The following is an 18706-nucleotide window of genomic DNA, read 5'->3' on the forward strand; positions in this document are numbered from 1 at the left end:
TAGTCGACATAAGGTCATAGTATTATTGTTATAATGTATTTGTATTTCATCATGACACAACAGACCCGCAGTTGAACACAGGTGAGATGTAGTTAGTAGAATCTTACCGGGCTACGCACGTACGTGTCCAGAGGGAAGAGCTTCAGAATAGCTTCCAACAGCGCTGGGATCTGTAGACCTGTAATGAACACACACACACACACAGTTGAGCTCCACATCTTTGACGTAAAATAATCTACCGTTTTAAAACATGTCACGAGGCCAAGTCCACTCTGCACACTGTAAGACTGGACGCATCCAGCCAATGTGTCCCACGTACCGTCGGCTCTGATCTCTATCGGTCCGCATTTACACACGGAGGACACAGGGAAGTTGGCATCCGCAAGAACTGAGGAAGTAGGAAGTACACAATGTGCAAACAAAGTGACAGATACGTTTGAAGTCACTGTAACGCTAAAGTAACAATGTATATTTTGAGGGAGAAATGCATCAAATGAATATGCAGTAAATATTAACCAGCAATGACCTATGAGCTTCAATGTGGCTAGCTAAGGAAGGAGGGGTGTTCACTTGCCTACACAACGAAAACTGATCATGCAGAGTTAAAGATAGATGAACATGACTGCAACACGGCCGGGCTTTGCTTGGAAAGTGGCATTTCTGTCGTGTCGCATTGAATTTAGCTTCCCCATGGCATTCCTCCTTCCCGAAGTCAAGGCTAACGTTAGCTCCTTTACCAATACGCTTAAAGCACCATGATTTCAGGTCATCATTAGTATATTGTGCCGTGCAGTGCTTACTTACCCAGTTCATCGCCATGACCCATCTTTGCCAACGCGTACAAAAGCTCTGGCGACAGGAGAGAAGGTATTCCTTTTAACACAACCATGGTAGCGCGAACGAGCTGTCACCAGAGCATTTGACACGGAGCAGCAGGCAGCGTGATCACAGTGGGCATTGATTGGTTCTTTGACAAGCTCCGTGATGGTGACGTTTAGCTTTCGGTAATATTCGTAGATCCAACACCACGGTGACTTTAAAAGCTTGACAAACGGGCCCGTTAGATTTGACCTTTTAAAATTTAACTAGGCCTAAACATGTTCAAACTGAACATGATCCTAGCCTAAATTAGGATATTAAAAAATGCAACACATTATTTCTTGTAAGAACTGCCTGGAGGAGGAAACGGCAAAGGAATATAATTCAACCCATCTTAAGTGCTAGTTACACTGACATTAATTGTCCCCACATGATTCAGTGTGTGACAAGATCATCTTAATGGTGACGAGAGCCAAGCTCACTATTGCCAAACATTAAGGAGGCTACAGTGGCAAGATTAATGCATGGGCAACTCCAACGTGACAAACCACATTTTAGAAGCCAATTCGACAACAACCCCAATCAAGCATAGCCTTCCATGGGAGAATTATGGGGAACACGGGGCTATAACTGCAATAACAAGCGGCTGTTTCAGCTCTTTATCCTGTCTGTTGATAGGTATGGGGTATGGAAGAGGACCTCAGCTCGGAGATACGAAAAGGTCTCCTCTGTTCAGATGAGAATACGTTTTAGTTAGCCAACCTAGATAGATAGATAGATAGATAGATAGATAGATAGATAGATACTTTATTGCTCCCCAGGGGAAATTCAAGACCTCAATAACCTCAATACCTCAATAACCTGGCAACCTCCTGAACTTACTGGTGTACATGTAAACTTTTGCCAAAACGTCATATTAATGACAAATGTCTGAACCAGAGTGTAGGCCTATGCTATTTTATTTATTTGAAAGACAACGCTTTTAGTCAAATAATTATTATGTATATTTTGGGGCAACAAACAAACCAACAAAGATGGCCAGCCAATTTGATTATGTGGCATGAATTAGGTATGGCATTCCGGCTAAATGAACGCATAACACACATCAACATACCTGGGCATATTACATCTGTCTGACATGACCCATATCGGAAAAAATATCATAATTAATAAGTTATGGAAATACTAATTTGGCCTGGCTTAAATGGGTTTCATAATTTATATATAAAATAAAGAATGATAAAGAAGACTATCAAAACGGCCCACTGTCTATAACAGCCAAATAAATAGGCCTTTAAATAAATTAAATGATTATGAAATCTTAAAATATGAAATAACGCATGAAATAAATGTTATTAGTGTAATCACTTTTGAGTGTTGACAAGAATATTATTTTTTGTTTTTACCAAATGGGTAAAGGGTGGGATATTTACAAGCATGGCTCTCTTGATTCAACATTGCTGAACATTAGCTATAATGCTTTTCACATTTTAATGTTTGTTTTTGACACTCTAAGATTGAAATTGAATTCTAAGCCACAACGTTGTCTGTTGAAGTGTCTCTGATGTCAGGAAGGCCACATTATGAAAAAATGTCTCTGATCAAAACCATTCGCCTAACTCTCTTTGATGGGAAGATATGTGCTTAAAACACACCGTTGGAAGTTTGGGCAGCCCATAAGGTTGCATGCTGTTGCCAAACTAACGACGTGCAGAGACTGAACGGCCTATACGCAAAGCCCGCAGAGAGCTAGAGCTTAACACAGCGGACGTGTAGGTAGTGTTAATGACAAGTGACTTTTCCTCTCTCTTGTGATGAGGTGCAGCTCATTTCATTTGGAGGAAATTTGCCTTTATTCGGCTCAATAGACGCATCGAAGCAGCTGCGCCAAAAGTCAGAGAAAGAGTGGTGAGAGAGTGAGAGAGAGAGTGATGGGGAAAAGAAAAGGAGCTCGGAGGAGCCAAGACTGTCTGATCAGTCTGAAAGCTCTTTTCTTTAAGCGGGGAGCCATGCTGCGATCTCTTTGGTTCTGCTTTTTTAAATGAGTTTATCACGCTATGAGGGTCTGCGCTGCGGCTGCCAGAATGTAACGTTTTGCCCCCTTTGTCTCCGCGGAGCGCCTCAATTGGGCCTACATTTATTATTTTGACCTTTCGTTAGCAGGGGATAGACATCAAAGCGGAACCACTGTTTTGCTCTCTTTAAGGAAACCTTTGTGCTCTCGCCGCGGTGCGGACGGAGCCGTTTTTTCTCTGCCTTTTCAGAAGTTTTGTTCCAAGGGTTGGGAAGAAAGGGCGCTCCGGGAGCATACTGAATGAAAATAAAAATCAATTAGGCTACGGACCTGTGAAGATATAGTGAGGCGCCGTGTGAAGAAGCCGAGATCATAGAAGGAAAGTGTCTTCAAATGATAGAATGGAAATAAAAAAAACTCCCCACTATAATCGAATCCGCTATGGCCCCTTTCTCTCGCAGACGCCTCAAATATTTCGTGTCTTAAAAAGTAGGTATTGTGATGTTCTGGCATTCTACTCGCTTGGGATGGTGCCATGGAATTTATTTGTGCAATTTATTTCAAATTTTGGTAAAATGACTCATTTATTATTTGATTTAAAACACATAAAACAGCAGCATAGCCTAATCAGTCAGTCTTTTCCAGAAATGCACAAATGGTGAAGAGGGAAGAACCCGTTTATATGGAAACTGTTAACATTGAATGAACAATCCAACGCAATCAAGGCTAAATTGCACATTCATTAATGACAATACATTCAGACATTTTTCTTTTGGCATCATCATTAAAACATTTCAAAACACAAATGTATAGGCTAGCGTAACGTGCACACCACGTTGCTAAATTAATATAATTGTAGTTGTTACAGCAATTCTTCCGTATTTCGTTTCCCGTTAGACCTATGAAGTCCTCATTTTCATTGGAAATAGCCCCAGCAAGAAGTCTATACACAGTCACAAAATAAAATAATTAAAGAACAAACTACAAGTAAAATATCACTGGATTACCTGCACAATTTAGGCACGATTTAGCGATCAACATGACATTGTTTCCTTTGCAGAAGATAACGAACGGTTTGGATGTCATTTAAACTGCAACACATTTCAGCAAACAGTTAGCACAAATTAATTAAACAAAGTTATTAAACATGGATTCATTTAAAGGACAAGGCCTAGTTTATTAAATGCCATCCTGTCCATTGTGTGTACATCTGTAGAATGTGAGCATCTGGCACCCACGGTCACACACAAATGATCAGAAATGATCGTTAGGTCTGCGTTTATCAAATCACATTAAAACCCACTAAAGCACCAAACTGCTGCTGTTGTCGCGGGGATTCGTGACGCACAGAATAATTAGGGCAGCATGAATAGCCTGCAGTGATTCCGTGGCGACATCTAGTGTTGTAATTGTCAGCGCAAAGCTCACATAAAAGATGGCGTGCACCTCCACTCCTTTCCCCATTTGACACGTTTCAAGTCTCTTGGCATGCTACAGTATACTGTGTCCAGCCACTGACCACCTATGATGTCCTGTTCTATAACATCTCTGTGCAGTGGAGCTCCTCCAGGGTTCTCCAAAGGTTTTGGGCAGTAACGTGGCAATGCTTAATGAGGTGTGAATCCAGTGACTGGGCCCTTGTTATGCTTCATTATCTATAGTAATGGCAGGTTATGATAAATTCAACTGATGACAGATTAGGAGCTGGAAATGCAATTGTTTTTTAACCTCCAGACAAAATGGCCTCTCTTATGACAGACCCATTAAAGCAATATCTTATGACTGACCCATTAAAGCGATGACATTTCATATTGTAGTCCTGTTGTGGTTCTGGTTTTGGTGTGGTCTGTCCTGGTCTTCAAAGGACACGTAGACACGTAGGGATTGAGATGATAGGAATCAGATGATAGGAATCAGTCCAAACAATTCCAGTAACACAACTTACATTTTTATTCAGCAAAAAAAATCTTGAGACAAAAACATATCTGGGGAAAATGTATTAAAATCATGATAGATTCAGAGAAGGCAAAGAGAACAGTGGTGATCAGAAGTGTGTGTGTGTGTGTGTGTGTGTGTGTGTGCGTGCGCCTGCGATTTCCCAGCAAAAGTGTGTTACGGAGACTCTGACAGCTTGTCCAGTCGGGCCACCTCGTTAGTTAGTCAGGCAGGAAGCCGCAGTAAGGCATCACACTTCTCATCGCAGGCTCCAGCCGATAGCAGGAACTGTAGAAGGAAAACCATCCATCCTAAGACAGTCCAGCGTCTCCACTCGACTTCGGTTACTTATCTTGGAAGTCGGCTTTCCTCTTTTCAACGAACGCGGTCATCCCCTCTCTTCTGTCCTCCTGCCATGCAGCGGAGAGGAGACAAGGCCGGTCAGCAGTGTCCAACACTCACAGAAAGCATTCTCAATTTTACAGACAGACAGGACTACAGACAGCATTCTCCATTTTACAGACAGACAGGACTACAGACAGCATTCTCCATTTTACAGACCGACAGGACTACAGACAGCATTCTCCATTTTACAGACAGCATTTCCGACCCGAGCCCAGACCGACAGGACTACTCACCGTGGCGAAGGTGGCGTGGAACAACCTCTTCTCCAGACGGTTCCCTTCGGCCAACGTCAACTCGAACGCTGGAGATCAGACACAGCAGGTGAATGTTAATGACGTGGAAATGCGTACAAACTGAAATCACACTCATGAGCTCCCGCTTTCCCTGCGGAACACCACTGGCTCTCCCTGCGGAAGCAACTGAGAAGAGAAGAGCAAACACACAAACAAACAAACAAACACACAACTGATCACTGACCTGCGTTGACGGCCTCCTTGGCCATGGCGGACACCAGCTTGGAGTTGCCAGCGATCTTCTCGCCAGTCTTGATGGCCTCCGAGACAAGCTGGTCCACGGGGAACACTCTACTCACAAGACCTGCACACAAGACACAAGAGATCAGAGATCGCACGCACACACGCACGCACGCACACACACACTGGTGTTCCATAAGGCCTGACTTCCATGGGCGACAGGGGGAGGTATAGGAGGGGCTGGTTTGTTGTTTTAGGGTGGGGCCGAGCAGGGGGATTGAGGGTCTGGCGCCTGGGCTGGCTGGGGGGGGGGGGTGGGGGGTCACGGGTGGTGGAGGGCAAAATAACTGGAGTGACCTTTCAACCTCATAACAAGCCATTAGGAACGCCGGGATTGGCCGACTTAAGGATTCCCCGCGAGTCTCCGCGAGTCTTTAAGCTCTTCCCTGAGCTCGTCTCTGGGAGGGGGGGCGGCTTCCTGCACTATTGACTTGACCTTGCTTTGCATCTCTCATGGACAATCTGCTCCTACTTGCGCCCTCTAGTGGCCACTGAAGACACAGCCCAGACAGGAGGTATGTGTGGGAAAAACCCAGCCCTGACCGCAACAGGGACCACCCGAGTCTCTCCTCTGAGCACGGCCAGGCAGCACCAATCACTCTATCAACACGGTCCTGTGGATCATTAACACAACTAGACTGCATTTCCGACGGGAACTGCGAAAGTGTGCTTGCCCTGGTCCGGTCACCAACGTGAGCAGACAGTGGCATACGCTATGCTGAACCTGGCTTGATCCAGGCATTGTAATAGTGGCTTTCAGTGTTGGAGCAGTGGCAATATCTCAAAAGCTCTAGGAGAGGGCTATCTAACTATTGGCTTGCGGGTTGAATGCGGTTCGTTGGATTTTACCTTTGGCCTGCCTTCGAATTTAGCTTCTATGACTGAGATCAAATCAATAAAATAAAATGCCAGCAGTGATTGGCTGCAAAAATAAATAATGTCACGTCTTGCGCCTCTCAAACTGGTAAAACTCAGGTAACCTACAGGGTAATTGAAATTATGAAATATGACCAAGGCATTAAAAAGCTGCTTGTTTATCAGGATACTTTTTCACTGATTTTTTAAAAAAAATATGAGCTATGAGTGTGAATGTTATAAATTCCATCCCACAAATTATGTTTTACTGGTTTATTTGACAAATAATCTTTATGGATTTGCTCTATAAAGACCGTATGTCTGTTTCGGATTGTTTTGTGAGCCTATTGATGTAGCCTATCTCAGATGTATCTCAGAATAAAGGAATACTTCATATTACTCTAAACCACCGTCTGTAAATCAACTGTATACTACTGTCTACATTGCACTATATTTCTTGACCTGTCTCTGTATATTTCATCACCTTTCTATACTTTGCCTCACATTGCAACACAGCTCAGATCTTTGGTTGCTGTGAAGGCCAGTCGTTCTAAATGGATGGTTGCTATGGCCAAAGGCCAGTTCTATCTCTGCCGTTGTCAAGCGGGCATATCGTAGAATTCTGATTAACCTTATCTTATTTGAAACATCTCTATTTTACTTAGTAAATGTACGTCAAGTTTCGTGAAGTTCGGACCAAATTTGTGACCTTTCTATTCAATCCAATATGGCGGAAGAATGACAAGGGTCAGTGACATCATTTTCAATTTCCACACTACACCGGTTCCGGCTGGACGTTCCAGAGTTGGACCGGTGGGATATCTCAAAAAGTCTTGGAGCAGGAGCTGGCCAAAAATCGGGCTTACAGGAATAAGAAAACTTAAGAAGAACAATAAGTGTGCTGCTTTCAGCAAGCACACTTAACTAATAACGTGTGCAGCTCTGAGCTCATCATAGCTGCCTCTACACAGACGGCCAGCCCACTGCAACTCTCAACACAGAGCCACAAATGGCATCCAACCAGGAAATATGTGGTGGTCAGAGACACACTGAAGAGGGCTGACTATCCATCAATCATTAATATTTCCAGGCCTATATTAAAATTCATTATTTATTTAACTTTTTATAAATTTAAAAGTGCAATGAAAATACAAAAATACAGTGTGTTTTTCCTCGATGAGATCTTTATGACAAGAAGAATAACTTGTGGCAGTTAAACGGGACGTTCAGTTAGGCTAAACTTAAAAAGATATTAAGCGCTGTGGTGCTCTAAAGCAGCGGAATGCGAGTCCGGCGTTCAGATTAAACAGAGACCCTTGCTTGTTCCAAAATAATAAATTATAAAAAAGAATCATGTTAAACAATAACTTGACCAAAAACATAATAATGCTTAGATCTGACAGGTTTTGTCAAAATGTAACTCAAAACTATCCAAGGCATGGAGTCGAGAAAGAGTGTTCCATTGTGTTTAAATGTAGTACTAGTAGCCTAGGCCTACTGCTTCAGCCTCTGGCAAGCTCAGAAGGGGACGGCAAGTGACTGAGCTTGAGAGTGACGTGTTGGAGACTCATGGTGTAGGACAACGACTTTTCATTGACAACAAGGTATTAAACCAACCAACAATATAAAATATTAAGAACAGCTCTTATTTCATTGAGTTAAAGCGATGGTTCGGAGAAATTTCACCCTAGGGTTCTTTGCACCATGACCCCTAACCAAACACCCTCCCAGAACCTTTTTTCCCTTGGTCGAGTAGCGCTGTCAGAAACTAATGACGTTCTGCAGTCATGATGGAACCAACTTTTATCTCGTAAATTACCCCACTAATAATGCCCTGAATGGTACAAAACTTCTGCAGTAGTACAACTACGACCTTTAGTCCAATAACGAGGCATTAGAAAGCTACTATACTGATTATCTGCTACTATACCACTGCGTCAACGTTTCTTCTGTGATTTGGGAAAAGCCTGTAAATGTCCTGGCAGGAAGCATGCATAAGGATAGTGTGATTTCATTTATCACACTATGTAACGTAACCTGCATTAGTTTAATCAACAACAAATTAACGTGATCAATGAAATTCTTAATGATCAACTATCGATCGTCGATTAATCATGCCCATCAATAATCTGCAGATGCTCAGATTATCAACACACAATCTGCTGACAGTGTTACCTACACGTTATGGTAGAGGTGATCTGCTGACAGTCTTAACTGGTTAAGGTGATCAGCTGACAGTGTTAATCTGCTGACAGTGTTAACTGGTTAAGGTTATCTGCTGACAGTTAAGGCTATCTGCTGACAGGTTATGGAGTTGGATTTGGTTATGGTGATGTTCAGTAACTATTCCAACAACTATTTTACACACTGAACCTGAATTTTAACTGATAACCTGTAAGTCTCTGTGGGCGAAATAGCCACCTGTTAAGGCGCACCCCAACATTCAACTTATTCACGGTCTCTCCCAGCGTTAGATAAGATGATACAGACCCTTCTCATCTCTGTGCGTTAGATAAGATAATCTCTGTGCGTTAGATAAGATAATCTCTGTGCGTTAGATAAGATACCCTTCTCGTCTCTGTGCGTTAGATAAGATACCCTTCTCGTCTCTGTGCGTTAGATAAGATAATCTCTGTGCGTTAGATAAGATAACCTTCTCGTCTCTGTGCGTTAGATATCTGTGCGTTAGATAAGATACCCTTCTCGTCTCTGTGCGTTAGATAAGATAATCTCTGTGTGTTAGATAAGATAACCTTCTCGTCTCTGTGCGTTAGATAAGATACCCTTCTCGTCTCTGTGCGTTAGATAAGATACCCTTCTCGTCTCTGTGCGTTAGATAAGATACCCTTCTCGTCTCTGTGCGTTAGATAAGATAATCTCTGTGTGTTAGATAAGATAACCTTCTCATCTCTGTGCGTTAGATAAGATAACCTTCTCGTCTCTGTGCGTTAGATAAAATGATACAGACCCTTCTCGTCTCTGTGCGTTAGATAAGATAACCTTCTCGTCTCTGTGCGTTAGATAAGATACCCTTCTCATCTCTATGCGTTAGACAAGATAACCTTCTCGTCTCTGTGCGTTAGATAAGATAATCTCTGTGCGTTAGATAAGATGATACAAACCCTTCTCATCTCTGTGCCTGCAGTAACTCAGTCTGACGCACCCATCATTAGCAAAGTTAGTGTGAAATCTCATATTATTATTGACATCTATGGAGTCCTACTGACATGGGCATTGTGGATCACAAATTCAAATAGAGCCAAGGAGAGGAACTGAATATAGGTCCAGTGGGCGGAGTCTAAACAAGATCCAGGGGGTGGAGCTGGAACTTGGTCGGGGTTGTTAGCTTGTTGCTACTGATTTGGTTCAGCTGGCTAACCGAGGATTAAAATAAATTCATTCAACAATTTTAACAAATTCTACAACAAGACTTCATGAATACATGCGTTCATATCATATTTTGTTGATATAACGAGACAACATATTTCATACGTGATACAAAGACGTGTTCACTTCTGGCGTTTTGGGTAGCTAACATTAGCTGCTAGTACAACACGAAGGGCTCTGTCTGTGTGACCTGAAACGCGTGGTCAGTGTCGAAAAGCTTAGGGGTGTGTCCAGTTCACATTCGGGGTGGTTTTGTTATTAAACGTCGAGCGCAGTGTTGTTCAAAAAGGTTGTTCTTCCGTTTCTCAATCAGTCATGGGTGAGTTTTGGGCATAACAGCCTTTCAACCAATGAGAGAGACATCCGTCATTCCCTTTAACAGCAAGCAGCGCAACTTCAAACAGCGCATCAGTATTTTGATAGTCAGCGGCGCATTTAAAGGAATCTGCTTGCATGCGAGACCATGTATAGAACACAGGGATTCCACTAAACCTTGCTTTACTGAAACCTGTTTGTGACTACATGCATTCTGCACTCGCCTATTATTTGAACCGAAAGGCAAAGCGAAACCATCATCACCGTGGCAACCGAAAGGCAAAGCGAAACCATCATCACCGTGGCAACCGAAAGGCAAAGCGAAACCATCATCACCGTGGCCTCGTAGGCAGGTTCTACAGTTTTTTACTTCACTATTTACTCCACACATTGACCCATCTCCACACATTGTGTTCTGCAGCGAGACCCATCTCCACACATTGTGTTCTGCAGCGAGACCCATCTCCACACATTGGCTCTAAGTTCAGGCCAACGTTCTATCTTTACATTAAGATCAGCTGAGTATGAGCATTAAGATCAGCTGAGTATGAGCCTGTCTGTGTTTCCTTCATTAAGATCAGCTGAGTATGAGCATTAAGATCAGCTGAGTATGAGCATTAAGATCAGCTGAGTATGAGCATGTCTGTGTTTCCTTCATTAAGATCAGCTGAGTATGAGCCTGTATTTCCTACATTAAGATCAGCTGAATATGAGCCTGTCTATGTTTCCTACATTAAGATCAGCTGAGTATGAGCCTGTATTTCCTACATTAAGATCAGCTGAATATGAGCCTGTTTGTGTTTCCTTCATTAAGATCAGCTGAGTATGAGCCTCTGTGTTTCCTTCATTAAGATCAGCTGAGTATGAGCATTAAAATCAGCTGAGCTGAGTATGAGCATTAAGATCAGCTGAGTATGAGCATGCTTGTGTTTCCTCTTGACATAAAGGGCAGTCTACGACTGTCTGTCAGTCTGCAGTCTAAAGGATACGTTCAGACTTGGCTTCTGACAAGAGAAGTTGTGCAGACCGCTTTTTCCGTTTTTAAAACATCTGAAAAATACACCAGTCTGAGCATAGTCTAAGGGTTGCACTAGGTGAAACCAAAACCATGTGGTTGTAGTTAGTTACTGAAAATGTATTGAACTATTCTGTTGAGCTAGACAGAACAGCAAAAACATTGCAATGTAAAGTTGACGACAGCTAGATTGAGTGAGTGTCCTTACAAACTACTATCTTGCTCATACAGAAATGACTCGACTGAGTGGCCGGATATTCATTGTCATTTTTAATGAACTTAATTTGTCCACTACGTTCGTTTTCACCGAGTTGTCCCAAACTGGAAGTGGTTGAGATGTCGGGAATTTGGATCTCTGGGATCGTGTGACCAGGTCTGGTGCCTACCTGCCTGCTTGGCATCTCTGGGATCATGTGACCAGGTCTGGTGCCTACCTGCCTGCTTGGCATCTCTGGGATCGTGTGATCAGGTCTGGTGACTACCTGCCTGCTTGGCATCTCTGGGATCATGTGATCAGGTCTGGTGACTACCTGCCTGCTTGGCATCTCTGGGATGGGTGTGTCTGGTGACTCCTGCCTGCTTGGCATCTCTGGGATCTGGTGCCTACCTGCCTGCTTGGCATCTCTGGGATCATCCTGGTCTGGTGATACCTGCCTGCTCATCTCTGGGATCAGCAGGTCTGGTGCCTACCTGCCTCCATCCTGGGCGGAGGGACTTCCCCCCATCTCTCATGGCTTCCCGTCAGCCTCTCTGAGTGCCGCCCGCACCTGAGGAGGACACGAGAGGACACACAGGTGAATCTCCGAGAGGGCCATAACAGTCTACACTTCTACCTGTAGGACTCTCCACTGGGCCATAGCAGCTTATACACCTGTAGGTGTGTGGTCCACAGGGATAAAGCAGACCTGCGTAAAACAGAATCCTTCTCCATAATCCGCACTGTCTACATGCTTCATCTTTTGCACGTCATGTTTGTGTTGATAACACAAATCCTGGCCAGTAGAGACGTCCAAATTCCCACGGAATGCTGGGAAACACTGGGACATTTGACCTTTGAGATTGGTCCAAGTGGCGTCTCTTACCCAGACCACGGTAGGAGCTGGGATACTGTGACCTTTGACCTCTTACCTGGGATGGTCCCCAGGAGGATCTCTGGCTGGCCGAACTGAGCCTTCTCCCCGGCGTATATGATGTCACACATCATGGCAAACTCACATCCACCGCCGAGCTGTTAACACACACGCACGCACGCACGCACACACACACACTCCATATCAGTATCAGATAGCAAATCAACATGTTGCTTCCAGAACACTGTGAGGAGTGGTGTCCCAAATCTAGTTTCCTGTTGAGCTCACATATTAACAGCCTTTCATCAAAAATGCAGAGTACTCCTTTAATTAGGAAGTTCACAGTGGTGGGGCCTGTCCTGTCGTCAGCACTTACTGCAGAGTACACCTTTAATTAGGAAGTTCACAGTGGTGGGTCCTGCCCTTCATCAAAAATGCAGAGTACACCTTTAATTAGGAAGTTCAGTGGTGGGGCCTGTCCTGTGGTCAGCACTTACTGCAGAGTACACCTTTAATTAGGAAGTTCACAGTGGTGGGTCCTGCCTTTCATCAAAAATGCAGAGTACACCTTTAATTAGGAAGTTCAGTGGTGGGGCCTGTCCTGTGGTCAGCACTTACTGCAGAGTACACCTTTAATTAGGAAGTTCAGTGTTCAGCACTTACTGCAGAGTACAGAGCACTGTGGTCAGCACTTACTACAGAGTACACCTTTAATTAGGAAGTTCAGTGGTGGGGCCTGTCCTGTGGTCAGCACTTACTGCAGAGTACACCTTTAATTAGGAAGTTCAGTGGTGGGGCCTGTCCTGTGGTCAGCACTTACTGCAGAGTACACCTTTAATTAGGAAGTTCAGTGGTGGGGCCTGTCCTGTGGTCAGCACTTACTGCAGAGTACACCTTTAATTAGGAAGTTCAGTGGTGGGGCCTGTCCTGTGGTCAGCACTTACTGCAGAGTACACCTTTAATTAGGTAGTTCACAGTGGTGGGGCCTGTCCTGTGGTCAGCACTTACTGCAGAGTACACCTTTAATTAGGTAGTTCACAGTGGTGGGGCCTGTTCTGTGGTCAACACTTACTGCAAATCCGTTGACTGCGGCGATGACGGGCTTTTTGACCAGAGACACCTTGTTCCAGTGGGCGAGGAAGTTCCCCCCGTAGCACTCCTGGAACGTCCGGTTCTGCATCTCCTTAATGTCAGCACCCGCTGATAAACAACATTACGTCAACAACACAAACAAACAAATAAGCAATAAAGCATGGATCACAGAAAAAAATAAGAAAAGAAGAAAAATGTAGACAAGAGAACAACAGAGTGTTATAGTCGTCATAGAAACAGTCCAATACAATAGAGTGTTATAGTAGTCATGGCTACAGTCCAATACAATAGAGTGATATAGTCGTCATGCTACAGTCCAATTAACGTTTTTCATGTGACGTATTCTAGGTTCTATAGCTTTGTTTACATCCAGCTGGTAGGCAAGGGACAAGTTGAACCCATTGAACATCGTTGTCTGCAGCTGCCTCTCAGTAGGCTACATCTCTGTATTTCAGCAATGTCAACATTTCAGGCATCAATAAAGGTGATGATGAAACGTTATCCCATTGTTCAATATTTGATAGCCTGTCACAGGGACGTTGTTTCGCTAAAATCTCCCTGATTTGGTGCATTGATCTGTATCGATAACGTTATGGGAGAACCTGCATGTAGCCTAATGGTAGCCTAACTTTTTTTCTCTGTTCAAAACTCGGTTTACACGAAGACAATAGCCTTTCTTAGAAGCTGTGAAATTTGACCAGAAAGGAACATGTCTTCCTTCTGAAAGCTGACACAAAATCAAACAATATTTGATCATTTAACTTCAACTGAACAGCGACAGGTCTTGGTAGGCAGTAGACTCAGCAGACGTTAAAAGCGGTAGCCTACTGTTATAGCCAGAGTCAGTCAGCATCATGTAACATTAATGGCGTTAGTCATGAATCCTGTAACATATTATATCATATAACAGCGATGGCTTATTCAAGACGATCTGCATGGATATATAACCACCCAGAAAAACTCAGAATGTGAGTGATAAAGTTCATTAATTGTATGAAACTTTTTATTAGTTATCCATTGCAGCATCGCCTATATTAGGCTGTTATGCTAGCTCAGCCTTTAAATATGTTGTTATTTTGGTCATGTGGACTTGATTAAACGAATAAAGATAATTCATAAACTGCTTATTTCTTACATGACTGAAGCAGTAGCCTAGGTTCAACAGTGGTGTTTGAGGTTGCTGTGTTAAGTTGTTGTGTGTGATAAGCTAAACAATTAGGATCAAATCAGTTTATTTTGACATAACGGGAGTTAGCCTGACCTATAACGTTAGCCTATAACACATAAGCCTATTCTGTTTTCATTTATTAGCATTTGTTGTGATTATATAATCAAATGACACTCATGATAACTTGAAATAGAAGGACAGAAGATAGGTGATTGATGTCCACAAGCACTAATTTCCGCGAGACAAATTAGAACAAACTGTTCAGGTAAAATAATCTTGCCATGTTCAAAATGCTGCACTTTTTCCCTTCATAGCCTATCTCTGGCAATTCATTTTTTGGATGACTGTAGATAGTAGTATTTTAGCCCACGTCTTAGTAGACAGTAGCCTAGGCTACACCATTAGGCTATCTTGAGAATTAAAAGACTTCACAGCTGCTATTGATCATCCTCTACAACCACGAGGATAGGTAGGCTAAACGGTCGTTAAATCACCTTTTTGCTTCTTATTGTAAAACCAACTGTTAGGGCCTACACAAGTGGTTGGCATCCCGGTCAATATTTGATATTAAAATTTCAATTTTGAAGCTATTTGTAACTATGTGTAGCCTATGCAACCCAACTGTTGTAGGCTTGCCTACCACTCTCTGCAGTGCCTTGCCTACCATTCTTGCCTACCACTCTAGTTGTAAAACAAACGGTCACATGACATTATGACGGAGGTGCAAAACCTTAATAGAGAGCTTTCCCTATTGAGTTCCCAGTGCCTCCATGGGACCTATCTTTCAAAAAATTTTGAACGACAGTCTATGCCGAAAAATAAATTATTTTCTGGTCCCGGTTGACTTGTGCCTTAAATTACCCATATGATGTTTGTCAATTTTAAAGACAATTTTTCATGTGAAGACATTTGCAGTTTGTTTCGTAACTATTGAATTACAACATTGTGAAAGATCGTAATTCCAACGACTACAAACCCATCAGTCGTGCTAGTGACGTTAGCTCATTCACAGCCACACTAGATTGTACAAGCATACCAGCAACAGGTCTTAATTGGGCTTGCCGATGAAAATACCATGAGTCAGAGGATTAAACACATCAGGTAAGTTGTATTCGTCCATAGACTGTACATTACATACTGTTAAGTGACATAGCAGGCAGCAAGATGCAACCGTTAACTAGCATAACAGCTAATCTTATCGTTTCATTACAATGGTGACGTACATCGTTCGAGACGAGAGATGTAGTCCACTGAGCGGATTCGCACAAAACCAACATAACTTTTGAAGTCAATAGAACAACAGTACTTTCTTGACGTGAAAAATTATCTTTTAAATTCACACACATCATATGTGAAATTCGTGGCACAATTCAAACTGGACCAAAAAATAATTGTTATCTCTCCATTAACTCCCGTTCATATTTTTTTGAAAGACAGGTCCCATGGACCGGAAGTAGAAGGGGCGGGACTTCGGCTCTCTATACAATAGAGTGATATAGTCGTCATGGCTACAGTCCAATACAAGCATTCCAATCCAAAACCAACAGGTAAGTGTATGAGGAAATCACAGTGTAAAAACAGCAGCCAAACCCTCAGTGACCTCTCTCCAGGTGGAGCTGAGACAGGTGAGCGGGGTCTCACCTGCGAACGCTCGATCGCTTCCTGTGATGACGATGGCGCCCACCTGGGGGTCGGCCTCGAAGGTGTCGAGCGCCCGCCCCACCTCCAGCATCAGGCCGTCGCACAGCGCGTTCAGGGCCTTGGGCCGGTTCAGCTGGATGAAGCCCACATTCTGCTGCTCCCCACGCTTCTCCACCAGGATGTACTGGAACTGGCCAGAACCGGCTGTGGAGCACACCAGACTTACTAACTCCTCCACACCAGGCCGTGTTGACTAACTAACTCCTCCACACCAGGCCGTGTGTTCACTAACTAACTCCTCCACACCAGGCCCTGTGTTCACTAACTCCTCTACACCAGGCCGTGTTCACAAACACAGACTGTGTGTTCACTAACAATACACACACAAATACTATTCAGTTGTGCTGCCAGGGAGGTGTTGGTTTAGTGACGAACCCAGATCAAGTTAAACTAAGATGGTAAACTCCCTAATAATAGAGCCCTATGCTTCAATCTCCTTCCATGACAAAGTTATAAGGCTGTCTGTTAGGACATTAAGACAAAGCAATAGAGTTCAGCAGAATCACCTCTCATTAGGACATTAAGGCAAAGCAATAGAGTTCAGCAGAATCACCTCTCATTAGGACATTAAGGCAAAGCAATAGAGTTCAGCAGAATCACCTCTCATTAGGACATTAAGGCAAAGCAATAGAGTTCAGCAGAATCACCTCTCATTAGGACATCAAGGCAAAGCCAGAATCACTCACTCGTCCACCCATGGGCGTTGCAAAGAGAAGAGCCTGCCGGCTTCAGCTACCCAATGATAAACAGAGTTCTGGAGAATTCCAGCCAGAATTTGTATAATTATGGCATGAAATATATAATGTTACATTAGAGTCTGCAATTGGTCCATGGATCCATTGTGTCACTACACCCCTTGGTGTACCTGTAAATTAATACCTTCATGTTTATTACCCACCCTTTCCATCCCAGTCTCAGTGCATCCAAAGTAAGCTTAGACTTATCGCAGTTATCTATTTACTATGTCAAAAGTGAGCCCCAAGGTAACATTGACAAACACGTTGATGCACTGCTTCAACAGTAACAGTAAAGCTCAAAACTACAATAAAGTGGTCTACCTAATGCTCAAATCTACAATAAAGTGGTCTACCTAATGCTCAAATCTACAATAACGTGGTCTACCTAATGCTCAAATCTACAATAAAGTGGTCTACCTAATGCTCAAAACTACAATAACATTGTCTACCTAATGCTCAAAACTACAATAACGTGGTCTACCTAATGCTCAAAACTACAATAACGTGGTCTACCCTCACTAGATAGAGCAGGGGTTAACAGCAATGCTCAAATCTCAGTGTTTCCCATACATTGACTTATTTGTGGCGGCACACCACAATCTCAACATTGACCACCACACAATGATTTTCCAGGTTGTACTAAAATTGTGCTTAAATCTGGTTAGCATCATAAACACCCTGTGCTAATTTGTTAAAAACTGCTGCATTCAAGTTAATTCTGCAAACCAACCACCACAAATGGAATTAAATTCTCTGGGAAACACTGAATCTACAATAACAGAAGTTCTACCTTCACTAGAGCAGACGTTATAGCAATGCTCAAATCTACAATAACGTGGTCTACCTAATGCTCAAAACTACAATAACACGGTCTACCTTCACTAGAACAGGAGTTAACAGCAGGGTTAACAGGGCAAGGATTAACAGCTGCCAACGTTGCTGGTTGCATGCATGTTTGCAACAGCTGGCTAGCTAGCTGTCTATGGATAACAAGTGACATAACACTCGGACTTCTGTGCGACATGACACATTTCAGACATCAAACTAAAGGATGTCGTGGTAGGTTACCTATAACAGTTACAACAGTAACCAAATCAAGCCAGCAAGTCAGTTAAGTAGCATTGTGCATATATGTTAGCGCTGCAACTTAGCTTGAAGTTCATTGTGAAGCTAACATGACATTGACGCAGACACAAGCAAAATACTTGCTGTTTGCTTCAAAATAGCCGCGTGTTTACCTGAATACTGTCGCGTTATTGCTGCTGTCAAAGGCGCCAACTTTGACGACCTCAGGAGTGTTGCAGCTGATTTGTAGAGTAACGCCATTTCGTTATGGACAGACAGACTGAACACTGTGCAGCAAGCAATAAGCCCTCAGACCATGGATCACCGACACACTTGAGTCAAGGGAATCACCAACCATCTAAAATCTCGCGATATTTCAAGACCAATCAAAAAGTCCGAGGAGGTAGGAGGTTCTCGGTCTCTCTTTTACTGTTTATGGTAGAAATTAGGCTATTATAAAGAATCACAGTAACAAAATTCAATTAATTAGGCCTAGCCCAACCAAACAACACTAGACAAACCAGTCCCATTTACAAAACGAATAACCTCAGAACCACAGAAACCGATGTTGGCATGCTTTCCATAGACATATGTG

The 18706-nt window shown here is 43.1% G+C and overlaps 2 protein-coding genes across 5 annotated transcripts in view; both read right to left on the reverse strand.

Annotated features, from left to right (window-relative positions):
- Positions 1-934, reverse strand: part of fuom (fucose mutarotase) — a 6010-nt gene extending 5076 nt beyond the window's left edge. For 2 of the 4 annotated variants that reach the window (XM_048269974.1, XM_048269975.1), the window contains exons 1-3: positions 805-934; positions 320-388; positions 108-178 (exon numbers count right to left, since the gene is read on the reverse strand). In XM_048269974.1, coding sequence (XP_048125931.1) covers positions 108-178; positions 320-388; positions 805-889 — 225 coding nt within the window. In that variant the 5' untranslated portion in view covers positions 890-934. The remainder of the gene's footprint in view (positions 1-107; positions 179-319; positions 389-804) is intronic. The other 2 variants (XM_048269976.1, XM_048269977.1) reach the window with 1 other exon arrangement.
- A 3831-nt stretch (positions 935-4765) lies between these two features.
- Positions 4766-18458, reverse strand: echs1 (enoyl CoA hydratase, short chain, 1, mitochondrial). The gene is given in 9 exon segments (XM_048269420.1): positions 4766-5178; positions 5407-5474; positions 5651-5770; positions 11886-11942; positions 11986-12045; positions 12407-12506; positions 13421-13548; positions 16250-16453; positions 18285-18458. Coding segments are annotated over 9 exon segments (891 nt in total). The 5' UTR covers positions 18373-18458; the 3' UTR covers positions 4766-5112.
- Positions 18459-18706: the final 248 nt, after the last annotated feature.

This window comes from Alosa alosa, chromosome 18 (assembly GCF_017589495.1).
Source record: "Alosa alosa isolate M-15738 ecotype Scorff River chromosome 18, AALO_Geno_1.1, whole genome shotgun sequence".
Classification (NCBI taxonomy): Eukaryota; Metazoa; Chordata; class Actinopteri; order Clupeiformes; family Clupeidae; genus Alosa; species Alosa alosa.